At 39.5% G+C, this 20,776-nt stretch overlaps 2 protein-coding genes across 7 annotated transcripts in view; one reads left to right on the top strand and one right to left on the bottom strand.

The window, feature by feature from the left end:
- LOC144692325 (ERI1 exoribonuclease 3-like) overlaps nt 1-15,148 on the bottom strand; it is a 443,641-nt gene extending 428,493 nt beyond the window's left edge. Inside the window, exon 1 of one of the 2 annotated variants that reach the window (XM_078561028.1) lies at nt 15,013-15,148. The gene's annotated coding sequence lies outside the window, so the exon portion shown is untranslated. The remainder of the gene's footprint in view (nt 1-15,012) is intronic. The other variant, XM_078561030.1, reaches the window with a different exon arrangement.
- Nucleotides 15,149-17,823: 2,675 nt separating this feature from the next.
- Nucleotides 17,824-20,776, top strand: part of rnf220a (ring finger protein 220a) — a 514,999-nt gene continuing 512,046 nt past the window's right edge. For 3 of the 5 annotated variants that reach the window (XM_078560995.1, XM_078560994.1, XM_078560990.1), the window contains exons 1-2: nt 17,828-18,094; nt 19,176-19,916. In XM_078560995.1, coding sequence (XP_078417121.1) covers nt 19,289-19,916 — 628 coding nt within the window. In that variant the 5' untranslated portion in view covers nt 17,828-18,094; nt 19,176-19,288. Of the gene's footprint in view, nt 18,095-19,175; nt 19,917-20,776 lie in introns of all 5 variants that reach the window. The other 2 variants (XM_078560991.1, XM_078560993.1) reach the window with 2 other exon arrangements.

Here is a 20,776-nt window from a genome sequence, read left to right as displayed (position 1 = left end):
AAACTGTTTGCCCCTATTAGAGCCTTTCGGTTGTAACATTTCCAAAATGTGTGATGATTAGAGCGGTAGTTAAAAAAGAAACTACCTGTAGGGATATGTAAAAGGTTGGTAAATCGGAATAGAAGTATGTGCCCAAAAAAAATTGGGAACCACTGCAGTACTGGATTCGCCAATCAGTCTGATAATTCAAAGACAATGGAGGGGTTGAGAGAGATGGTGGTGAAGCAGAGTTGGGTGTCGTCAGTGTACATGTGGAAACTGGTGCTATGTTTTTGGATGATGTCACCAAGGGGCAGCACACAGATGAAAAACAGGAGGAGGCCAAGGATAGATCCTTAGGAAAAACCAGAGGCAACTTCCCCTGGGCAGGAAGAGAAGCCATTTAAGGTGATACTCTGGCTACAACCGGATAGATAAGAATGGAACCAGCTAAGCGCAGTTCCATCAGCTGGATGACGTTGGAGGGACATTGGAGTGGAATGGTGTGGTCAACCCTATTAAAGGCTGCAGACAGGTTGAGAAGGACAAGGAAGGATGGCTTACCTTTGTCATAGTCTCATTGCTTGTTATTACCAGGGTGACATGCAAGTTATGCCTCATGGTATCCCTAATGCGCTGGACTAATCATAAATGAGGTTAACTGGTTTGAGATTTAAGATACTAGATCATTCCCAATTTTAGCTTGATTCCACTTAAGGAATCAAAAATAATTAATACAAACAATGTGACTGGTATCCTTAAGGAACAAAGATAAGAACAACTGTCAATAAGGGGTGAAAGCAAGGAAGGAAGGACAAAAAATATTGAAAATATTACTTCAAAATATGTACAGATATTGAGCTGTATGATTGAACAGGTAATTTTGAAGGTTACCCATCATACAAAAATTAAAAATGAAAGACATATAAAGTGGTGTGAAGTGCTGTACCATAAAAAATGGATATAAGAACGTTATCACTATATTGGTGCGAAGTCAACTCCACATCCAATCTTGGCTAAAGTAAATGAAAACACTACATCAATAACATTTTCAGCTACTTGACAACTGAAGTGGCAATTAATTTCAACTTTGGTTTGAAAAGAAGGTATATTGTTCTTATGCAATAGATTTGCAGACTGTGGGATAAAAACAAAACCTCATAATCAAAGTTCCAGAGGAAGGGAATAACTTTTCAGTAGCTGCAATTGTTCAGTAACCAATTGTGACTTTGCTTATATTGAATCATGTTATTTCATCACTTATTGTAAAATGTCTGTTGACCTAGACTTCGGTCACTAAACTATTGTACCCCAGCCCAGTATTCACACACACATTAAATTATTCTCCCCTGCTATAGGCAGTGTTCTCTTTATTCAAAAGAGCTGTCAATGCCCGTTCTTAAGAAACTCCACACCAGAAATAGGGGGTAACCAAGGGGCTAATAAGAGTGAGGAACCTAAGGTCATTAATATTATATTATAATATCATGTTATTAGTATTTTAAGGGATTAAAATTCCCAGGACCTGATGGCCTACATCCTAGGGTTCTAAAAGTCGTAACTGCCGAGATAGTGGATACGCTGTTTCTGATTTTACAAAATTCCTTAGATTCTGGAACTGTCCCAGCAGATTGAACATTTGCAAAGGTAACACCGCTTTTCACGAAAGTGGGGAGAGAGAAAGCAGGGAATTACAGGCCAGGTAGCCATATAATCATCGGGAAAATGCTGGAATCTATTATTAAGGATGTCTTAACAGTGCACTTGGAAAATCATAATACGCTGAGACAAAGTCAACATGGTGTTACGAAAGGGAAATCATGTTAGATAAATGTATAAATTTTTTTTGAGAATGTAACTAGTAGGGTAGATAAAGAGAATTAGTAAATGTAGTACACCTGGATTTCCAAAAGGCATTTAATAAGGTGCCACAAAAATGTTCATGCACAAGATAAGGGGAGTTGCAGGGGAGGGAGGTAATTTATCAGCATGGATAGAGGATTAGTTAACAGACAGGAAGCAAAGAGGAGGGAGAAATGGGGCATTTCAAGTTGGCAGGCTGTGACTAGTGCAGTGCCACAGGGTCAGTGCCAGGGCCTCAGCAATTTACAATATTAATGATTTAGACAAAGAGACAGATATTAATAAATCTAAGTTTGCTGATGACACAAAGCTAGGTGGAAATGTAAGCTGTGAGGAGGACACAAAGAGGCTGCAAGAGATATAGGCAGGTTAAAGAAGTGGGCAACAAGGTGGTGAATGGAATATAAGTGGGGAAGTAGGAAATTATGCATCCTAGTAATAAGAATAGAAAAGCAGAATATTTTTTAAAATGCGTGAAACTTGTAAATGTGGTTATTCAAAGGAACATGTGTATATTCGTACAAGGAACATAAAGTTAACATGCAGGTCACGAAGCAATTAGGAAAACAAATGGCATATTGGCCTTTATTGCCATGGGAATTGGAGTGCAGGAATAAAGAAGTCAGGCTACAATTGTACAGGGCTTTGGTGAGACCACATCTAGAGAACTGTGTGCAATTTTGGCGTCCATTTTCAAACAGGATATACATTGAAGGCAGTACAGCGAAGGCTCAGTAGATTGGTACCCAGGATGAGATGGCTGTTCAATGATGAGAGACTGAGTAAATTAAGTCTATACTCTCTGGAGTTTAGAAAAATAAGAGGTGTTCTCAGTGAAACATACAAGATTCTGCAGGGACTTGAGCAGTTAGACGCTGAAAGGTTGTTTCCCCTGGCTGGGGAATCTAGAACAAGTCTCAGGCTAAGGGACTAGTCACTTAGGACTGAGAGAAGGAGATACTTTGTTAGTCAAAAGGTTTGAATCTTTGGAATTCTCTACCCCAGAGGATTGTAGATGCTTCATCATTGAATATATTTAAGGCTGAAATAGAAAGATGTTTGATCTTTCAGGGAATCAAGGGATATGGGGAGTGGGTGGGAAAGTGGCATTGAGGCGGTATGATCAGCCACGATCTACATGGGAACATAGAAGCAGGAATAGGCCATTCAGCCCATCGAGCTTGCTCCGCCATTCAATTAGATCATGGCTGATCATCTACCTGAACACCACTTTCCTGTGCTATCTCCATATCCCTTGATATCATGAGTCTCCAGAAACATATCAATTTCTGTTTTGAACATGCTCAATGATTGAGCTTCCACAACCCTCTGGGGTAGAGGATTCCAAAAATTCACCACACTCTGAGTGAAGAAATTCCTCCTCATCTGTCTTAAATGGCCTACTCCTTATCCTGAGATAAGGATTTATCCTTTAGTTTTAGACTCACCAGCTAGAGACAGCATCTTTTCTACATCCACCCTGTCACACCCTGTAAGAATTTTCTAAGTTTCAATGAGGTCACCCTTCATTCTTCGAAACTCGAGGGAATGCAGACCCAGTCTCCCCAATCTCTCCTCATGAAACAATCCTGCCATCCCAGGGATTAATCTGGTGAACCTTTGTTGCACACCCCCTATGGCAAATATATCCTTCCTTAGATAAGGGGACCAAAACTGTACACAATGCTCCAAGTGAGGTCTCACCAAGGCTCTATGTAACTGCAGCAAGACATCCTTACTCCTGTACTCAAATCCTCTTGCGACGAAGGCCAACATGCCATTTACCTTCCTAATTGCTTGCTGCACCTGCATGCTAACTTTTAGTGACTCACGAACAAGGACACCCAGGTCCCTTTGGATACCTGCACTTCCCAACCTCTCACCATTTAAGAAACATTCTGTCTTTCGGTTTATCCTACCAAAGTGAATAAGTTCACACTTATTCACATTATATTCCATCTCCCATGTTCTAGTCCATTCACTTAGCCTGTCCATGTCCTCTTGAAGCCTCCTTGCATCCTCCTCACAACTTACATTCCCACCAGTTTGGTGTCATCAGCAAATTTGGAAATATTCCAATTGGTCCCCACATCCAAATCATGTATATAAATTGTGAACAGCTGTGGATCTAGCACTAATAACAGCCTGCCACCCTGAGAATAATCCGTTTATTCCTACTCTCTGCTTTCTGCCTGTTAACCAATTCTTAATTCATACTAGTATATTTCCTCCATTCAAATGCATTCTAATTTTATTTATTAACCTCCTGTGTGGAACCTTATCAAAAGCATTCTGAAAATTCAAATACACCACATCCACTGGTCCTCCTTTATCAATGCTACAAGTAATATCCTCAAAAAGATCCAACAAGTTTATCAAACTTGATTTCCCTTTCATAAATCCATGTTGACTCTGCCCAATTTTACTTTTTTTTCCTAAATGTCCAGTTTTCACATCCTTTATAATAGATTCTAATATTTTCGCTATTACTGAAGTCAAACTAACAGGTGTAAAGGAACTATCATATTTTTTCTGATACTACTGTGGAATACTTTAAAGCAGGCTTATGGTTGTATATTTGTGTGGATGTGTATGCGTGCGCGTGCATGTTTCTGTATTTGTTAATAATTTAAGTAAACTGCAGACTGTTAGGCTGCAAGGTTTGAATCATCAAAGGGGTTAAGTGTAAAAAGCAGGTATTTGAAATCCTAATTGACGAGCTAAGTAAAATGGAATTTGCATTTTTAGATAAGGAGAGAGATTGTTGGCTTTTCAAAGGGACATGGTAAGATGTTTACAACTGGCAAGATAAATAAGGCAAAGTTATGATATTTATTTTTCCCAAAAGTGCTGGCCATAATGACAACATAAAAGATTTTTATATTCTGGGAAAAATAACTTCCAAAGACAGATCAAAAAGGAGGAAATATATTTAAAGAAAGATGGGAAGCTGTACGGGGTGTGGCTGTGTGAGATCTTGCAAGGCGCACTGTGTGAAACAGACTTGCGGAAAAAGCCTCCAGCCACCCTGGAGAAGTTTGCTGTTCCAGTAACCGAGGTTGTGTTAAAAGCCCTTGGAGTTTCACTGTCGTGTGAGAGGGAGAAAGAAGCTGTGAAATACCTCCCTTATAAAAACAGTGGGTGCTTGTGATAATCTTACTGGATATTTTATAGATCAATAATCTATTTTGGATGTTGCCTGAAAGGAATGTGTAACTCGGAGTCTAGTTAAGTATAAATTTTGTGGGAACTGTGATAAAACTAAATGTAACTGAAATCTTGTGTGTTTAAGTTTCTTTTCTTTTGTTAATAAATGTTTTAATTTAATCTTTAAAATCTCTAAAGGGAGTAGTGGACTCATTACTTCTGATTTCAGTGCACAAACCTTCTTGTAATAAATACAAATTGCAAAATCATTGTGATAGCCTGGCCTCTGCGATTTGGTCAGCGTGGCAAATACCACCTGCAATATCATAACACAGGTCTGTAGTTCTTCATTCTCCCTCTTCCTCCCTTCTTAAATAGTGGGGTTACATTTGCTGTGGGGTTAAATTTGTGCTTCAGCCTTTTTGCGAATGCTATGTGCATTCAGATTGAGTACCTTTAATTCTGTTTTTTTAACATTATTCTATATTCTGATCCTTTTTAATGCTTGCCAAAGTTTTGCCTGTCTTCTGCTTTCTACTTTTATTCCTCCTTTTACCAGTTTTGCCTCCCTTGAATCTGAGCCCCTTTTGAGGTTCCCATCCACCTGCCAATCTAGTTTAAACCCTTCCCAATAGCACTAGCGAATCTCCCTGCGAGGATGTTAGTCCAGGTCCTGCTAACATGCAGCCTTTCCATCTTGTACAGGTCTGCCCCAGAACCAATCTCAATGCCTCAGAAATCTGATGTCCTCCCTCCTACTCACCACATGTTCAACCGCTCAATTCTCCTATTTCTATGTTAACATTTCAAGTCCGTGTGACTCTTCTTCAGAGCTGAAGAAGAGTCATACGGACTCGAAACGTTAACTCTATTTTTCTCTCCACAGATGCTGTTAGACCTGCTGAGTTCTCCCAGCATTTTCTGTTTTTGTTTCAGATTTCCAGTATCTGCAGTATTTTGCTTTTACCTCCTATTTCTACGTTTACTAGCACATGGGACTGGAAGTGATCCTGAAATTACTGCTTTAGAGGTCCTGCTTTTCAATCTCCTTCCTAGCTCCCTGAAATCTGCTTTCAGGACCTCATCCCCCTTCCTAATTGAATGGTGAAGCAGGCTCAATGGGTCGAATGGCTTACTCCTACTCCTGTATTCCTAAAATGGATCAGCAATCACAGAATCCCCCATCTAAAGTATAATACTATATAATGCTCATAACATGAAAATGCTACATGTGAAAACTGTTTTAATAATGCTCTTAAGAAACAGGTATTTCTTTCAGTTTAAGTATGGGATATTTCAATATTTTTTAAACAGCCTCCGCTCTCTTGAACAAAGCACCAGCCACTAGCTTTGGTAACTGTAGGTCTACCTGATGATCTTCGTGTTGTTCTCAGCACTCTGCATGCTTCCCTCCAAGGTGAGGCAACCAGCCCACTTCCCACTGCATATGTGGCAGCTGCACTCTGCTTCTACCTCCCGGCTCACACCAAACCCACCTCGGTGAGCACTTTCACATTATGTTGCAAATATCCTGAAAAGTCTCTTTGGGATCCACTGCCATACAACACATCACTGCTGCTGAAACTCAATGCCTTGGTCACCTTTAAGCTCCATTTCACCGATCTTTATCCTCACTTGGCCTCCCCAGCTACGTACTATAAAACCCTTTTTTAAATTCATTGATTGGATGTGAGCATTGCTGGTAAGACCAGCATTCATTGCCTATCCCTGATTGCCCTCGAGAAGGCGATGGTGAGCCGCTTTGTTGGACCGCAACTGTTCATGTGGTGTAGGTACACCCACAGTGTTGCCAGAGGCGAAGTTTCAGGATTTTGACCCAGTGAGAGTGAAGTAATGGCAATATATTTCCAAGTCAGGATGGCATGTAACTTGGAAGGGAATTTGCAGATAGTGGTGTTCTCACATGCCCTTGTTCTTCTGGCTAGTAGAGAAGGGGCTGTTGAAAGAGACTTGACAAGATGTTGCAGTGCCTCTTCTAGGTAGTACACGCTGCAGCCATAGGCAGAGAGGGTGAATGTTTAAAGTGGTGGTGGGTGCAAATCAGGCAGGCATTTTTGTGGTGTCCATCATCCTGAGTGTTGTTGGAGTTACACTCACCCATCACACCTTTGATGTGGATGGTGCAGGCTTTGGGGAATCAGGAGGTGAGTTACTAACTGCAGAATTCCCAGTCTCTGACCTGCTCTTGCAGCCACAGTATTTATGTGGCTGGTACAGTTAAGTTTCTGGTCAGGATGCTGATGGTGGGGGATTCAGCAAAGGTAATGCCATTGAATGTCAAGGAGAAGTAATTAAATTTTCTCTTGACTCTCTTGGAGTCATTATCTGGCCCTTGTGTAGCTTGAATGTTACTTGTCACTTATCAGCCTAGGCCTGAATATTGTCATGTTTTGCTGCATGCAGACGTGAACTGCTTCAGTATCTAAGGAGTTGTGAATGGAACTGAATGCTGTGCAAACGTCAGTGAACATCTCCACTTCTGACCTTAAGATGAAAGGAAGCCAGGTCAGCCAAAACTCTTGAACCTATATCTTACCTCATACTTGCGCATAATCTTTCTCTGCACACCACTGGGGCTGTTACGTCAGCCATGGCACTACTGCACTCTTAGAATTTGGTTTCTACATCTATTTTCTAGTAATAGTTCCCTTCCCCCTCAAAGGCCACCTCAAATTCATTAACTGAATCGTATTTTAGTTACTTCCATAACTTGCCTCCAGTTTCAATCTATGCCTTTTTCCACTGTATTGCATTGTTTTGCTGTATTAAATGTGCTGTAGAAGTGAAGATTGCTGTTGTGATATTACAAATATCTTTGAAATAACTATTCAAGAATTATTTCACATTGATGTTTAAATGAAAGTAGCTACACAACAAAATCAACTGCACAGATCACTCCTCTTTCACCTCTGTAAATTCTGCCCAGAAAATGAGGTTAAATCCAACCTATTCAACATAAATATGGTCAATCTTAATCATACTATCCAATCACTGGTGTTTCATGCTGACCGTCAGTATCTGGGGCATTGGTTCCTATGTCAATGTTTGCTGACAAAAATCAGCACCTGATGATCGATGTTGTCAAATTTCTGGCCTGTTAGCTTTTTTTGGAGCTTACATCAGGTTTACAGCAAAGAAACAGACAATTTGGTCCAACTGGTCAACGGACACATTTCAATTATTTCACTCTAAAAAAGAACCACAGTGCTTGGTTTGCATTTTTATTAGTGGTCTCATTAGCCTGCATTAATAGCTCAGCTTGCTGATTTTGGGTGTTGGCATAGTACACCTGTAAATACAAATCACGTCAAAGTTTAGTTCTAAATTGACCTTTTTAATTTTAATTATGCTCACAAGACTAGAGAACACAGATTCAAGATAGTCATGACTCAATTAAATTTGAAGGTTCCCAAGAATTTTCTTCTTGTAGATTGATTGGCATGTGCAATGGCAGCCAGCCGAATTAGTTGCCCTAATTCACTGAATCCTTTAAAATAAATATTTAGGATTGAAGGTTATAGGGATATATTTAGGCACTGATGATTAATTATGTAACACAGTACATGACAAAAATATTTAGAAAATCTCTGTTAACCTTTTTACAAGTTTCACCTAATTTAAAACTGCTTTCCTCAAATTTGTGCAGTGATTGAGGTGGAAGCCACTGTGATGTAATTACTTGAGGAATGGGCTTGATGGGCAAACGTTGTTTTCCCGTCTCATAATTTCTTATGTCTCCTTTCAACAAGACACACAGTTGGCTGGTGTGGAAAATGAAAATGTCATATTGACGCAGCCAGGCATTAGAGTTTATGCAGTGTAGCAACAGCTTATCTCGTGTCCAGCACTACCTAACTTGCACTTAATCCAAGAGTTTAATTCCAAAATAAATAGCCCTAACAATGATAAAGAACAAGTATGACATCAAATGTATGTAATGGTGAATGAGAAATCAATGAAGTAACATGTCCATACTCCTCTGGTCACTTCAGGTTATAGAGAACTTGCTCCTCCAATCCAAGCACCAAAACAAATCATCAAATTAAATTTGGCATCTGGTGTCATTCAATGGAATTCCTAAATCATGAATCCATGAAACGTATTTGCTGTCTCTCCAAAACCTAAAAAGATTCTTGAGATGTGTTTTATCTCCCAAGTTCCACCAATTTCAGCATTATTGATAATTTACCTTGTGGCCATTTTCCTCTTTAAATTCAATGTTTGGCGTAAAGGTTTGCCTTAAAAAGCAGCAGTAGAAGAAATTAAGTAGATTTTGGAAAACTCTAAATTATAAAAAATTATTTATAAGAATTTACTTGAAAGAGTGAAAAGGCTCTAATTTAAACCGTTTGAAAAGAAAGAGATGGGGTCATACAATGATGCATTATGTAGCTATAACTTAGCATTCTCCCTCACTGAACATGAAGAACCACCATTCTCTAGTAACCTAGTGAGATCAGTAAAATAAGAAAATCACAGGCATGAACCCAACTATGATTCCTTTCTTTGCCAATCTTGGCTAGATTACTAGCAAAAGATATTAATATTCTTCTGCTTTTCTTCACCATTACCAGATGTGCAAAGTAACTAAACTACCTCCAAAATGTTAATTATAGTACATGACTGCATAAGCCTAGGATCACACAAAATAAACACAAAACAGTAAACATAAAAACAAAGAAAAACAAATGTTGGAAATATACAACGTGTCTAGTAGCATCAGAAGACACAAGTTAATATTTCAGGTATGAAATTTTCCATCAAAATTAAGCTTTGCTGAAGAGTCTGTACCCAAAATGTTAATCTTAGCTTACTTCTATTTTCTTTTGTGATACTAATGTCTTTTTCTTCACTTGTTTTTGGGATGTGAGTCTTGCTGGCAAGGCCAGCATTCATTGCCCATTCCTAATTGCTCTTGAGCAGGTGATGTTAAGCCACGTTCCTGAACTGTTGCAGTTTATGTAGTGTAGATACACCCATAGTGCTTTTCCACAACTGTATTTTCATTTCTGACACAAAGTCACATGGTACCACAAAAATGTTCAACTATTTTATCCCTTTTATTGATCAGAAGGTTTGCTCTGAGGGTTTAGGGGATTTGAATTCCATGATCTAATTATTGCATTGTAACTACTCACAAATAATCATTAATGTCTACATCTTGTTTCCATATTTTACTGCAGCAAAAATAAACCAGCATTACTAGTGTACTGGTTCTGTGATCCAATTTAATACAGTTCCTACATCACTAACATTTTATAACACTTCCATCTACATCATGTAGCTTCCATTTCATTCAGCACTCAGTACTTAATGGTTTCAAAACGTCTAATAAAGCAAATGTCTGGCAAAGAGTTTAAAGTTGTAACTCAATCTCTTGGTTCTACTATGGTTTACAACCCAGTCAAGCCTCAGTATGGTGGATTCTGACATCCTCAAAACTGCCAACTTGAACTGTTTTCTTGTAACTCATTACCAGCTACCATATAAAGACTGGCAGGCAATGGGAATTTGGATGCTTCAGGGATTTTTTAACATATATTATTCATCTACGGGATGTGGGCTTCGCTGGCTAAGGCAGCATTTATTGCCCATCTTTAATTACCCTTGAAGGTGGTGGTGAGCTGCCCTCTTGAACCGCTGCTTTCCTGTGGTGTATGCACACCCACAAAGCTGTTAGGGAGTTTCAAGGTATTGAACCAGCGACAGTGATGGAATGGCAATAAATTTCCAAGTCAGGATGGTGAGTAGCTTGGAGGGGAACTTCCAGGTGGTGGTGTTCCCATGTATCTGCTGCCCTTGTCCTTCTAGATGGTAGTGGTCATGGGTTTGGAAGGTGATGCCTAAGACGCCCTGGTGAGTTTCTGCAGTGCATCTTGTAGATGGTACACATTGGTGCCACTCTGTGTCGGTGGTGGAGGGAGTGAATGTTTGTGGAAGGGGCGCGAATCAAGGCGGCTGCTTTGACCTGGATGGTGTCAAGCTTCTTGAGTGTTGTGGGAGCTGCACTCATTCAGGCAAGTGGAGAGCGTTCCATCACACTCCTGTTTGGTGCCTTGTAGATGGTGGACAAGCTTTGTGGAGTCAGATGGTGAGTTACTCACCACAGGATTCCTAGCCTCTGACCTGCTCTTGTAGCCACAGTATTTTATACAGCTAATCATGATCCGTTTCTGGTCACTTGTAACCCCCCAGGATGTTGATAGTAGGGGATTCAGTGATGGTAATGCCATTGAGTGTCAAGGGGCGATAGTTAGATTCTCCCTTGTTGGAGCTGGTCAATGCCTGGCACTTGCGTACCACGAATGTTACTTGCCACTTGTCAGCCCAAGCCTGGATATTGTCAAGGTCTTGCTGCATTTGGACATGGACTGTTTCAGTATCTGAGGAGTTGCAGATGGTGCTGAACATTGTGCAATCATCAGCGAACCTCCCCACTTCTGACCTTATGATGCAAGGAATGTCATTGATGAAGCAGCTGAAAACGGTTAGGCCTAGGACATTACCCTGAGGAACTCTTGCAATAACGTCCTGGAACAGAGACGATTGACCTCCAATAACCACAACCACCTTCCTTTGTGCTAGGTATGACTCCAACCAGCAGGGTGTTTCCCCCCTAATTCCCATTGACTCCAGTTTTGCGAGGGCTCCTTGATGCCACACTCGGTCAAATGCTGCCTTGATGTCAAGGGCAGTCACTTTCGTTCTACCCATCAATACAATTCAGCCACAAAAAGGTGGATCTCAAAGTTTGTTCATGTTACCAAATAGGGAATAACAACTGGTACTAAATAAGGGCATACTGGACTAAGAAAAATGAGCATAAGAGTGAAAGATGTGGTTTTATATAGCAAAATGTGACATAGGACAGAGAGATAAAAATATAATAGTGTCAATTCCTCAATGCAACGCAAGAGGAAAGAGATCATTTTACAGATTCATATACAGATTTTTTTTTTTAAACATGACATTAAAGACATTTACAATGTAGGGTTTATATTGGTTTGGTTTGAACAAAACAGCAAAATAGTCACAATAATCTTTTACAAAACTCTTGGCCATAACTGACTTCTGTGCAGTTTATTACAGCCAGATAAAATGGCCCTAGAGAAAGTGCAATGCAAATTTGCCAGGAAAGTTATGAGAAACAACTGGAATGACTAATATTGAGGTCTTCTAAACCATGAAGACAAAGGGAGATTTGTTTAAGGTGTTCAATTTTTTTTAATATTAATTCACGGGATGTGGGCTTTGCTGGCTGGGCCAGCATTTGTTGCTCATCCCTAGTTGCCCTTGAGAGGGTGGTGGTGAACCGTCTTCTTGAACCGCTGCAGTCCATGTGGTGTAAATACACCCACAGTGCTGTTAGGAAGGGAGTTCCAGATTTTGACCCAGCGACAGTGAAGGAACGCCAGTATATTTCCAAGTCAGGATGGTGAGTGACTTGGAGAGGATGGGAGTCTCAGGATGTGGTAGCAATGGACCAGGTATCTTCTGGAATCTAAAGCACTGCAAATGCGATCAAAGAGATTGTGAGCAATGACAGAAACTCCCTGGATCTGGAAATTGTGGGGAGGGTTCTGTGGAGTGGGTAAATCTGGATCTCAGGAAAACTATAGAGGGGAATTTTGCAGAATTGGGATTGAGAGGTCTGGTGGTTGACAGGGTCTGGGAGGATTGTGGAGAGTTGGGTTATTTGACCTTGGCGAGAGAATTGATCCAGGAAAATGAGACCCAAATTACATTCACCTCTTTTGGGTTACCAGGCATCACCCCTCCTCTCCTTCATAACATCAAGTACTTTTCCCATCTTTACTTTCCAGCTCTAAAATAGCTAAAGGTAAATAGTTCTGGGGCAGGGATTGCACAATTTCCCTATTGCAGCCAACAGCAACAAAACAGAAAGTATATTCGTTAGTGTACTATTAGTGAGTTTACAGTTTTTAAACAAAATACTTATACAAAGGTTCAAAAGTTATGTTTACACGTAATATTTAGGGGAAAAAAGCATCAAAATAGCTTAAATCTTTTAATAAAAGTGAAAAATGAAAAGGCGATTTCTAAAATGTACATGCTCAGTTTCTTTTACCAACAAAGAAAGCACATCTACTCCAATCAGGTGTTGTCTATGAGCAGTTGAGAATTTAAAAATATGGCAAATTTGCATGAAATAAAGCTCTAAGAATTCAACTTCCAGTTTGTTTCAAAGTTTTTTTGAAAAAACATAAGGAAACCCTCAATCACCACAAAATAAAGGATCACACCCTTCTGTATTCACTCATATTGATTTGCTGGTGCACTGATCGTATACTGGGAAATTCTGAAAACTACATGTGCTCAGAATTCATGAACATTGTTCTAAGCTCTGTGCAACTATTGTGAAATTTTTTTTAAAATGTGCAATTGATGCCCAAAATTTTCAAACAGACTGAGGTCTTTGAATAAAAACTTTGATGGAAGTATTAAAGGAGGCAAAAAGACAGTTCCATAAATAAATTTAATCAGATTATTTTAATTGAAACTTTGAACATTCAAAATTTCAATTACTGGGAAAAATAGGATTTGTTTTGCAAAACAAATTGAATGTAATTCTATTGATTCATATGTAAAGAGTGATGGTGAATCATCAGCATGTTGATGCAGAGCTTCCCTGTTATAAATGGTTACATGGAGTTTTTCATTGAGATCTTGACAAATGGCTCCTTTATAAAAAGCAGAACATTGAAAGTAAACTTAATATGTACATGAAATGCATGCCACCCACAAGTCTTTTTCAAACATAGTGATTAAAAACAAAGTGAAATCACAGGAAAACAAATTACTGATGTCAGACAATTACAGTATTTTAAGTTCAGGGGCTAATGCTTTACATTCAATGATGGAGCAAATTGTGAGATGGGGCTCAGCTCCATGTGGTGGGAGTTGAAGATCACCCAAGGCAGTATCAAAATATACAGGCACAATCTGAACAAACTCAGCTCAGGAATAAAACAAATCCCAACTCTAGCTTGATGACAAATGCACAAGAAATTCCCAACACAGGAATTTACAAATAACGCAAAAGTTACTAGTATCAGCGTTAACGTTGTTGATAGATTTGACCATGGTAAAGAACTCCGGGTAAAATAGCTTTTAAATATTAGTTTTTCTAAATTTAAAACACACATATACATTCCCTCCACAAAGAACACCCCCTCCCCTCACTCAACAGAAATTTGGACTTCACAAGTGAAAAAGAAAGACTTAATAAAAAACTTGTAATGGGGGCGACAAAACTATACTCCTTACCAACAAAGAATGGGCACGTCTCATTTGAACGTTGAATGATTTATTAATTTTGTCGCTAAATTATAATTGCGTGGGGGTCGGTTAGCTCGCTGACTACCACAGTGTGGTGCAGAATAATGCCAATGACGCGGGTTCAGGCTGTGCTGGCTCATGGAGGCGTGCCACCTTGCCTTGCCCCATGCTTGATGCTGTCCCCTTAACCTATATAACCACCTGTCTCTAACAGGACGATGCCTATGGTCCCTGGTGGACTATGGTTAACTACCCTAAATTATAAACTCTGAAATGTTCAGCGGGCACAAAGTTTACTGCATTGAAAAGTACTTTCGTTTCACAGGGTTGAACAAATCTAGCACACGTCACTGTCCGTAAGTGATAGTAAGCTAAAGGGGAAACTCCCCTACCAGCGACAATTCCTGATGAAGTAATACATTATCAAAAAGATCACCCTCAAAGAATGATCAAGGGAAATGTATAACTGTCGAGAACCTCCACAAACTATCCAGCCCACTTCATGAGGGCCTGGACTCAGGAAAAGTGGTTCTTACATATCTAATTGCAAGTTTATTATTGTTGTTGAAGCCTCCGCATTTTTTTTTTATAAACACATAGCCCGTTGCTCGTCCCTTGACCTGAAATGACCCAAGCACCACGCGTTTCCTAAGCTAAAAACAAACCGACAATAAACTCAAAGCGGCCCACAGCCGTACTCACCCTATCCTGCTTGCCGCGAAGCCTTCCTTTGACCTGATTCATTATTGGCACTTCCGACAGCCAATCGGCGTTCACGCTGGCACCGGAGGAACGAAGAGACAACCAGTAGGATTTTCGGAGGCGGGGCTTACGCTCCTGCCTGCTTCTCAAACGGTCGCCAGCAGGTTTGGTTGAGAGCGGGTTAAAATGGCGGCGCTGCTGTTTGGGACGGTCGAGCTGTCACTCTGGGAGTTGTAGTCCGACAGCGAGCCGCGGCCCTGGGCTCCGGGACCAGGACACTTACAACATCCCAATTCATTCAGAGACACTTTCTGACTTCCCAGCTCAGAAACTGTTCGCACCACGGATGAGCATCACAAAGTCTTCGGTCGCCAGTTTTATTAAACGCATCTGTTTAGTTTCCTTTTTAATTGATACTTGAAACAGTTTTTGGCATACTTTTGACTTTTGATAGTTCATCCAATTTCTTAAAAAAGATGATTCAGGAATTGAATTTAATAAAATCTTTATGGCATCGCTTTCAAATAAATAAGTACCCAGTCCGCAAATGTTAATAATAGTAAATCGCAACCTGTCACTATCGCGCTCTCGCTATCTGTGTGTTGTAAAATGTGATGTTATGAGTGCATCAAGTTTCACCTTAATTTGAAAAGACTACAGATGCGGAACTCTGATACCTTTTCAGTAGCTGAGATTCTGATGCTCAGAGTTCTGGGAGTTGTAGTCTTATTGTCGACGCCCCATTCGGCAGGCGCACAGAAACGGTGAACTGCAAAGGCATTGCTTTGAGTTTGCTGTATGATGCCGCGAATTTACAAATCATTTAAAATATATTGCCATTTATCAATCAGCGTTTAGAACGAAGTTTTAATTAATCTCAAAGTTGTGCATGGCAATTTGATAAGTTTAAAACTTTATTATCTCGTCAGTCAAAAAATTACAACCTCTATCAATTATTTATGCAATTATTAATAAGGTTTAATTAGTGATGAAGTAAAATATTACCATATTAACAAAATTACTTTATCGCTTATTTTCTAAAGTTTGACCGAATCTATTACAATATAATTATCTGATACTACGCTTCAATTTATCTCGAAATAACTCAAATATAAAAATGCACCGCCTTTCTCGCGGTGATAATAGCACCGAGACATCTGGGTGCCAAAGGGGTTACATTATTTTTCTTTTGCAACTACCAGCTTATGTATCGATTTTTTTAATTGGTTGGGGTAAATCTAAGTGTATATTTTGTTGTATGCTGTAATACATTTGTACTGTCAGCTGGTTCTTTCTCCAAGCTCCTTGGTACTGTTAAGCTGTTCACGTTCAATGGGAAGCTGAGATAATTAATAATGTTAGGTATTGATTTTTTGGTGTTTGTTGAAATAAAGGCTTATATAGGCCATCAAAAGGGTTAGTGCAACATTAATAGATACACCCACTGTGCAAATTTATCAATCTCAGTATCACTTTATTTTACTTTTTATATTTTTGTACAATTAGTTGATTGATTTTGGAAATTATGTTTCTCATCGTGTCTTTTCAGGCCCTGCCTCTTTTGCTGAGGCACCCTGTCCGGAACTTAGAGAAGGAACTTTAATCACAGAACTTTATAATTCCTTTTTAAAGAATTGTATTATTGAAATCTTCCCCTTCACGCCTTCCCAATCTACATTATTCAGTTGGATTGATTATTGTAGTTTGCAGGAGCGTTTATGGCAAAGAAAATAAATTCTCAAGGTGACTGGAAATGGCAGACTAGGAAGTTAGGCTCGGAACAGGAATTTTCCTTTTAGGAATAAAGCAAACGAAACGATAAAGAGCGGGTACGTGAAGCAAAAGAAGGCAGATGAAGCACAAAACATGAAATCAATGAAACAGAGTACACCAAGAAAAACGGAGTGAAATGGAGCCGAGAATGATCAAAAACAGGTGCATGAATGCACTGAGAGTGCACCAGGGAAAGAAAAAGGGGGAATTCAGAAATCCGGGCAAGAGGCAAGAAGGAAAAACACTTGAACAGATGACGTCGAAATTCTGCACGCACGGCAAAGAAAGTGGGAAGGTTGTATAGAAAGGGATGAAGAAACGACCATAAAACAAAAAAAAATCAAGTAGAGAAGCAAAAGGAGACAAAGTCAACAGTTCCACATAAAGAGTGGGCATGCTTAGAAGAGAATAGAAGTTAAAACAAAAGTCAGGAATCTTTATATGTTGTAAAGCAAAAAAAATGAAGATGAGAAAGTAATACCAAAGAGGTAAGAACAAAAAAACTCAGTAGAATGACAAAGAAAAGAACGCGAAAGGAAATAAAAAAGGACAGTACGCAATGTAAAACAAGATAGTGAAAAAGAAAGAATAAATATACGTCGGGCAGAAGGACCGAGGAGTTATATACTTTTAACAAGTAAAAACAATTTAAAATAGGAAATGTTAAACACGCGGACAATAGAAAGAAAGAATAGCAGAATGATAGATTTTTAAGCAATACAAAGGATGTCTAAACATAAAAACTACATGTCAAATAAAAAAGGGAAGATTGAATCCACGAACCGGAAACTGGAAAAAAAAGGTGAAAAGTAAGAGGATACATGGAGCTAAACAATTAAACGCAAAGAGAGAAGAAAGAAGAGTAAAGAAGGAAGGCGAAGAGCGGGAGATAAAGCGATGAATGAGAACTACAATTCCCAGGTGCCAGTGTGAGGGCAATGCGGCTGCGCAGTAGACTGTCTGGGGTTGCGCTGCTATATTGCTGTCCCGGTGAGTGAGTTCTGAAATTGACACACATATACACATACACACACACACATACACACACAGGCACACTGAGCCAAGCGGAGCAGCTGCAGCGCAACATTCCTCCTCTGATCGGACTCGGGATAGGGATCCCTCTGTGCATGTAATCAACACCATCCTCCAACAGGAGACTTCATTCACACACACATACGCACCGTATTTCCAGACTTCCACTCCACAGCCCTTGTATACTAAGGGAGAGTTTTACCAAAAGAAATAAATCCTTTTATTTTCGCGTATATATGTTCTATTATAAAAAGTGAAAGCATCCTTGGGAATTAAAGTAAGTACAGTAATGCAGAAATGTGTCTGTGATGTCTTGTCTCCAACTTTGTGCGGAAGTCATTGTTTACATGCTTCACGGTCTATATGTGTTGGTGCGTGCACCTTGCAATAAAAAACATACTCGAGTAAAAAGTAGTTTAGTCCAGACAGTTTGCGTTCATTGCTTGCATTATAACCTACCGCTTTAACTATTTAATGCCTTATTGATAATAAATTGCGCTCTGCTGAACTGAACGTGCGAATTGTATTCACTTATCTAATATGCATCTATATAGTGATATCTGTGCTATTGTTAATTCCATATGGCATAACCGTTTAGCTTTTCGTGCTGTTATCTATTTCTAGGTGATCGCTACTAAATATCATTAAATTAGCTGTTTAATTGGCCTCAGTTTCAAAGTTGCAATTAATTATCCGGAGCTGGGTGTTATTAATCTTGATAGTTGTAACAAAAGTAGCAACTGGGTTTTCGGTGTCTTGATGTCTGACGACTGGAAAAGTATGAGATGATTTAGTGTCGGTACATTTCGATTTTTGGCTGGAGTCCTGCTTTCTCTCTTTTTTACCAGCGCTGTCATTCGTTATTAGTTACTATTGATCGCTTTGCAAAGTGATAACTGAACTAAAATTAATGTCAATTCTACCGCGTAAATCAATACCGTTGTTATTTTAATCTTTATTTTTGAACCATGTGACAAATTAAAAATCAAAAAGGTAAATATATTTGTCTGAAAAAGAAAACCTAAAAAGCGACTACTTTCATTTTTTGGTGGGCAGGATTTTGGGAGCAAAAATTGCTTAATCAGTAGCCGCCTCCTGTGATTTCGCAGCAATAAATGCATTTTTGATCACAGGGCTGCAGAGGTTCTGTTATTTGGGGTCAGTCTTTAAGCCCGTGACACTTTGACACCAGAGTGTATTAAGTATAGATTTTCATAATTACTGTGGTCAAATAGTACCTAATCTATACAAGCGTCAGAATGCTTGTAATGGGGTATATACATGTGTGTATATATAGAGATGAAGAGAAGAGAGTGTGTGTATGTGAATATTTATTTTTGTTCTCTCTATTAATACAGGGTCTATCAAGCTGTGGTGGTAATGATGTCACCTTGCTCTTTATAAAGCCAGCCTTGCCTGCATTTGAGAAGGTCATTATATAATTCTGGTACCAACGAGCAAAGAGTTTCCAATGGACTTGCACAGAACAGCTTTCAAGATGGAGAATTCTTCCTACCTCCCTAATCCCCTTGCATCTCCAGCTTTGATGGTCCTTGCCTCTACAGCAGAGGCTAGCCGAGATGCCTCCATCTCCTGCCAGCAGCCTCGACCCTTTGGAGTACCTGTCTCCGTGGACAAAGATGTCCACATTCCCTTCACTAATGGTTCCTATACCTTTGCCTCGATGTACCATCGTCAGGGCGGGGTGCCAGGGGCCTTCCCGAACCGGGATTTTCCCCCTCAGCTCTTGCACCTGCATCATCAATTTGCACCTCCAAATCTGGACTGTACCCCAATCAGCATGCTGAACCATAGTGGTGTTGGGGCATTCCGACCTTTTGCCTCCGCTGAAGACAGAGACAGTTACCAATCAGCCTTTACACCTGCCAAAAGACTAAAGAACTGCCATGAAACTGAATCCCCCCATCTGAGGTTTTCGGACTCTGAGGGCAAGGAGTATGAGTTCACAACCCAGCTCCCATCCAGTTCCCCCAGTTCACTGAAGCTAGATGACACTGGAAAAAAGGTCTTTGCTGTGTCAGGTCTCATCTCCGACCGAGAAAACTCAGCAAGCCCTGAAGAAAGTCGAAATGAGAGATGTAAGTGTTTGCCCTTTCACTTGTTTTAACTACTTTGGGCGCTTTATATTGTCCAAATTTAAATTTTCAGCATGCACCCGGAACTTGTGACAACAATTAAAAATGCTCAGCTTATTTCATTATGTTTAGACTTTCTTGAATAATGTTTCATATTTTAGTGCGTTAGCTTGCTAAGTTAATTTTGTATCTGAAAGAACATGTTATTGAATATTAGTACATGTATATTGGTAATTTAAAATGGAAGTGACAAACTTTGAGAACAGTTGTCATTTTTCAATGAAATCAGAGGCTGAAATATGTGTGCAACATCTAAAGTTACTGTTTTTTGTCTATCTATCACATTTCATCTTGTGTGTTCTAATTTCATTTGGGGATATGTGTTCTTCATGATGCAGATATTTGTTTGCTAGAAAGTGTATTTTTTTACTGGCCTACAGTTTGAGATAAAAATAAGTAAAAACAAACAGAATTCTATCTTCCAGTAATTAAAATCCTCCAAAAGAATCAAGTGATGACCATGTCTTCTGTGTGCATCTGATGGTTTAAATATTCATTTAAAGAAAGATTTGTTATCATTGATAATTTTCACCTTGCCCCACCCCACAACCTGAATAACTCCTGGGGAAAAAAGACACTGTAACAGAGAGAAAACAATTCAATGCATCTGTATTGTGATATTTGTTGAGTTAAATTGCGATTCTAGAAGTTTGTGGGGGCTCATCAGCAGTCTGAGAAGAAAGGTGGTGCTTAGAGGATGAGGTGATAATGGGTGATAAGTTAACAAGCTTCAGCTGTGGGAAGCTACTGACTTTTGTTACTGTTTGTTTTGGTTGAAGAAAGAGTAAGAGGCGGCGAGGGAA

This window comes from Cetorhinus maximus, chromosome 17 (genome assembly GCF_964194155.1).
Source record: "Cetorhinus maximus chromosome 17, sCetMax3.hap1.1, whole genome shotgun sequence".
Lineage (NCBI taxonomy): Eukaryota > Metazoa > Chordata > Chondrichthyes > Lamniformes > Cetorhinidae > Cetorhinus > Cetorhinus maximus.
This window is presented reverse-complemented; position numbering and strand designations above follow the sequence as displayed.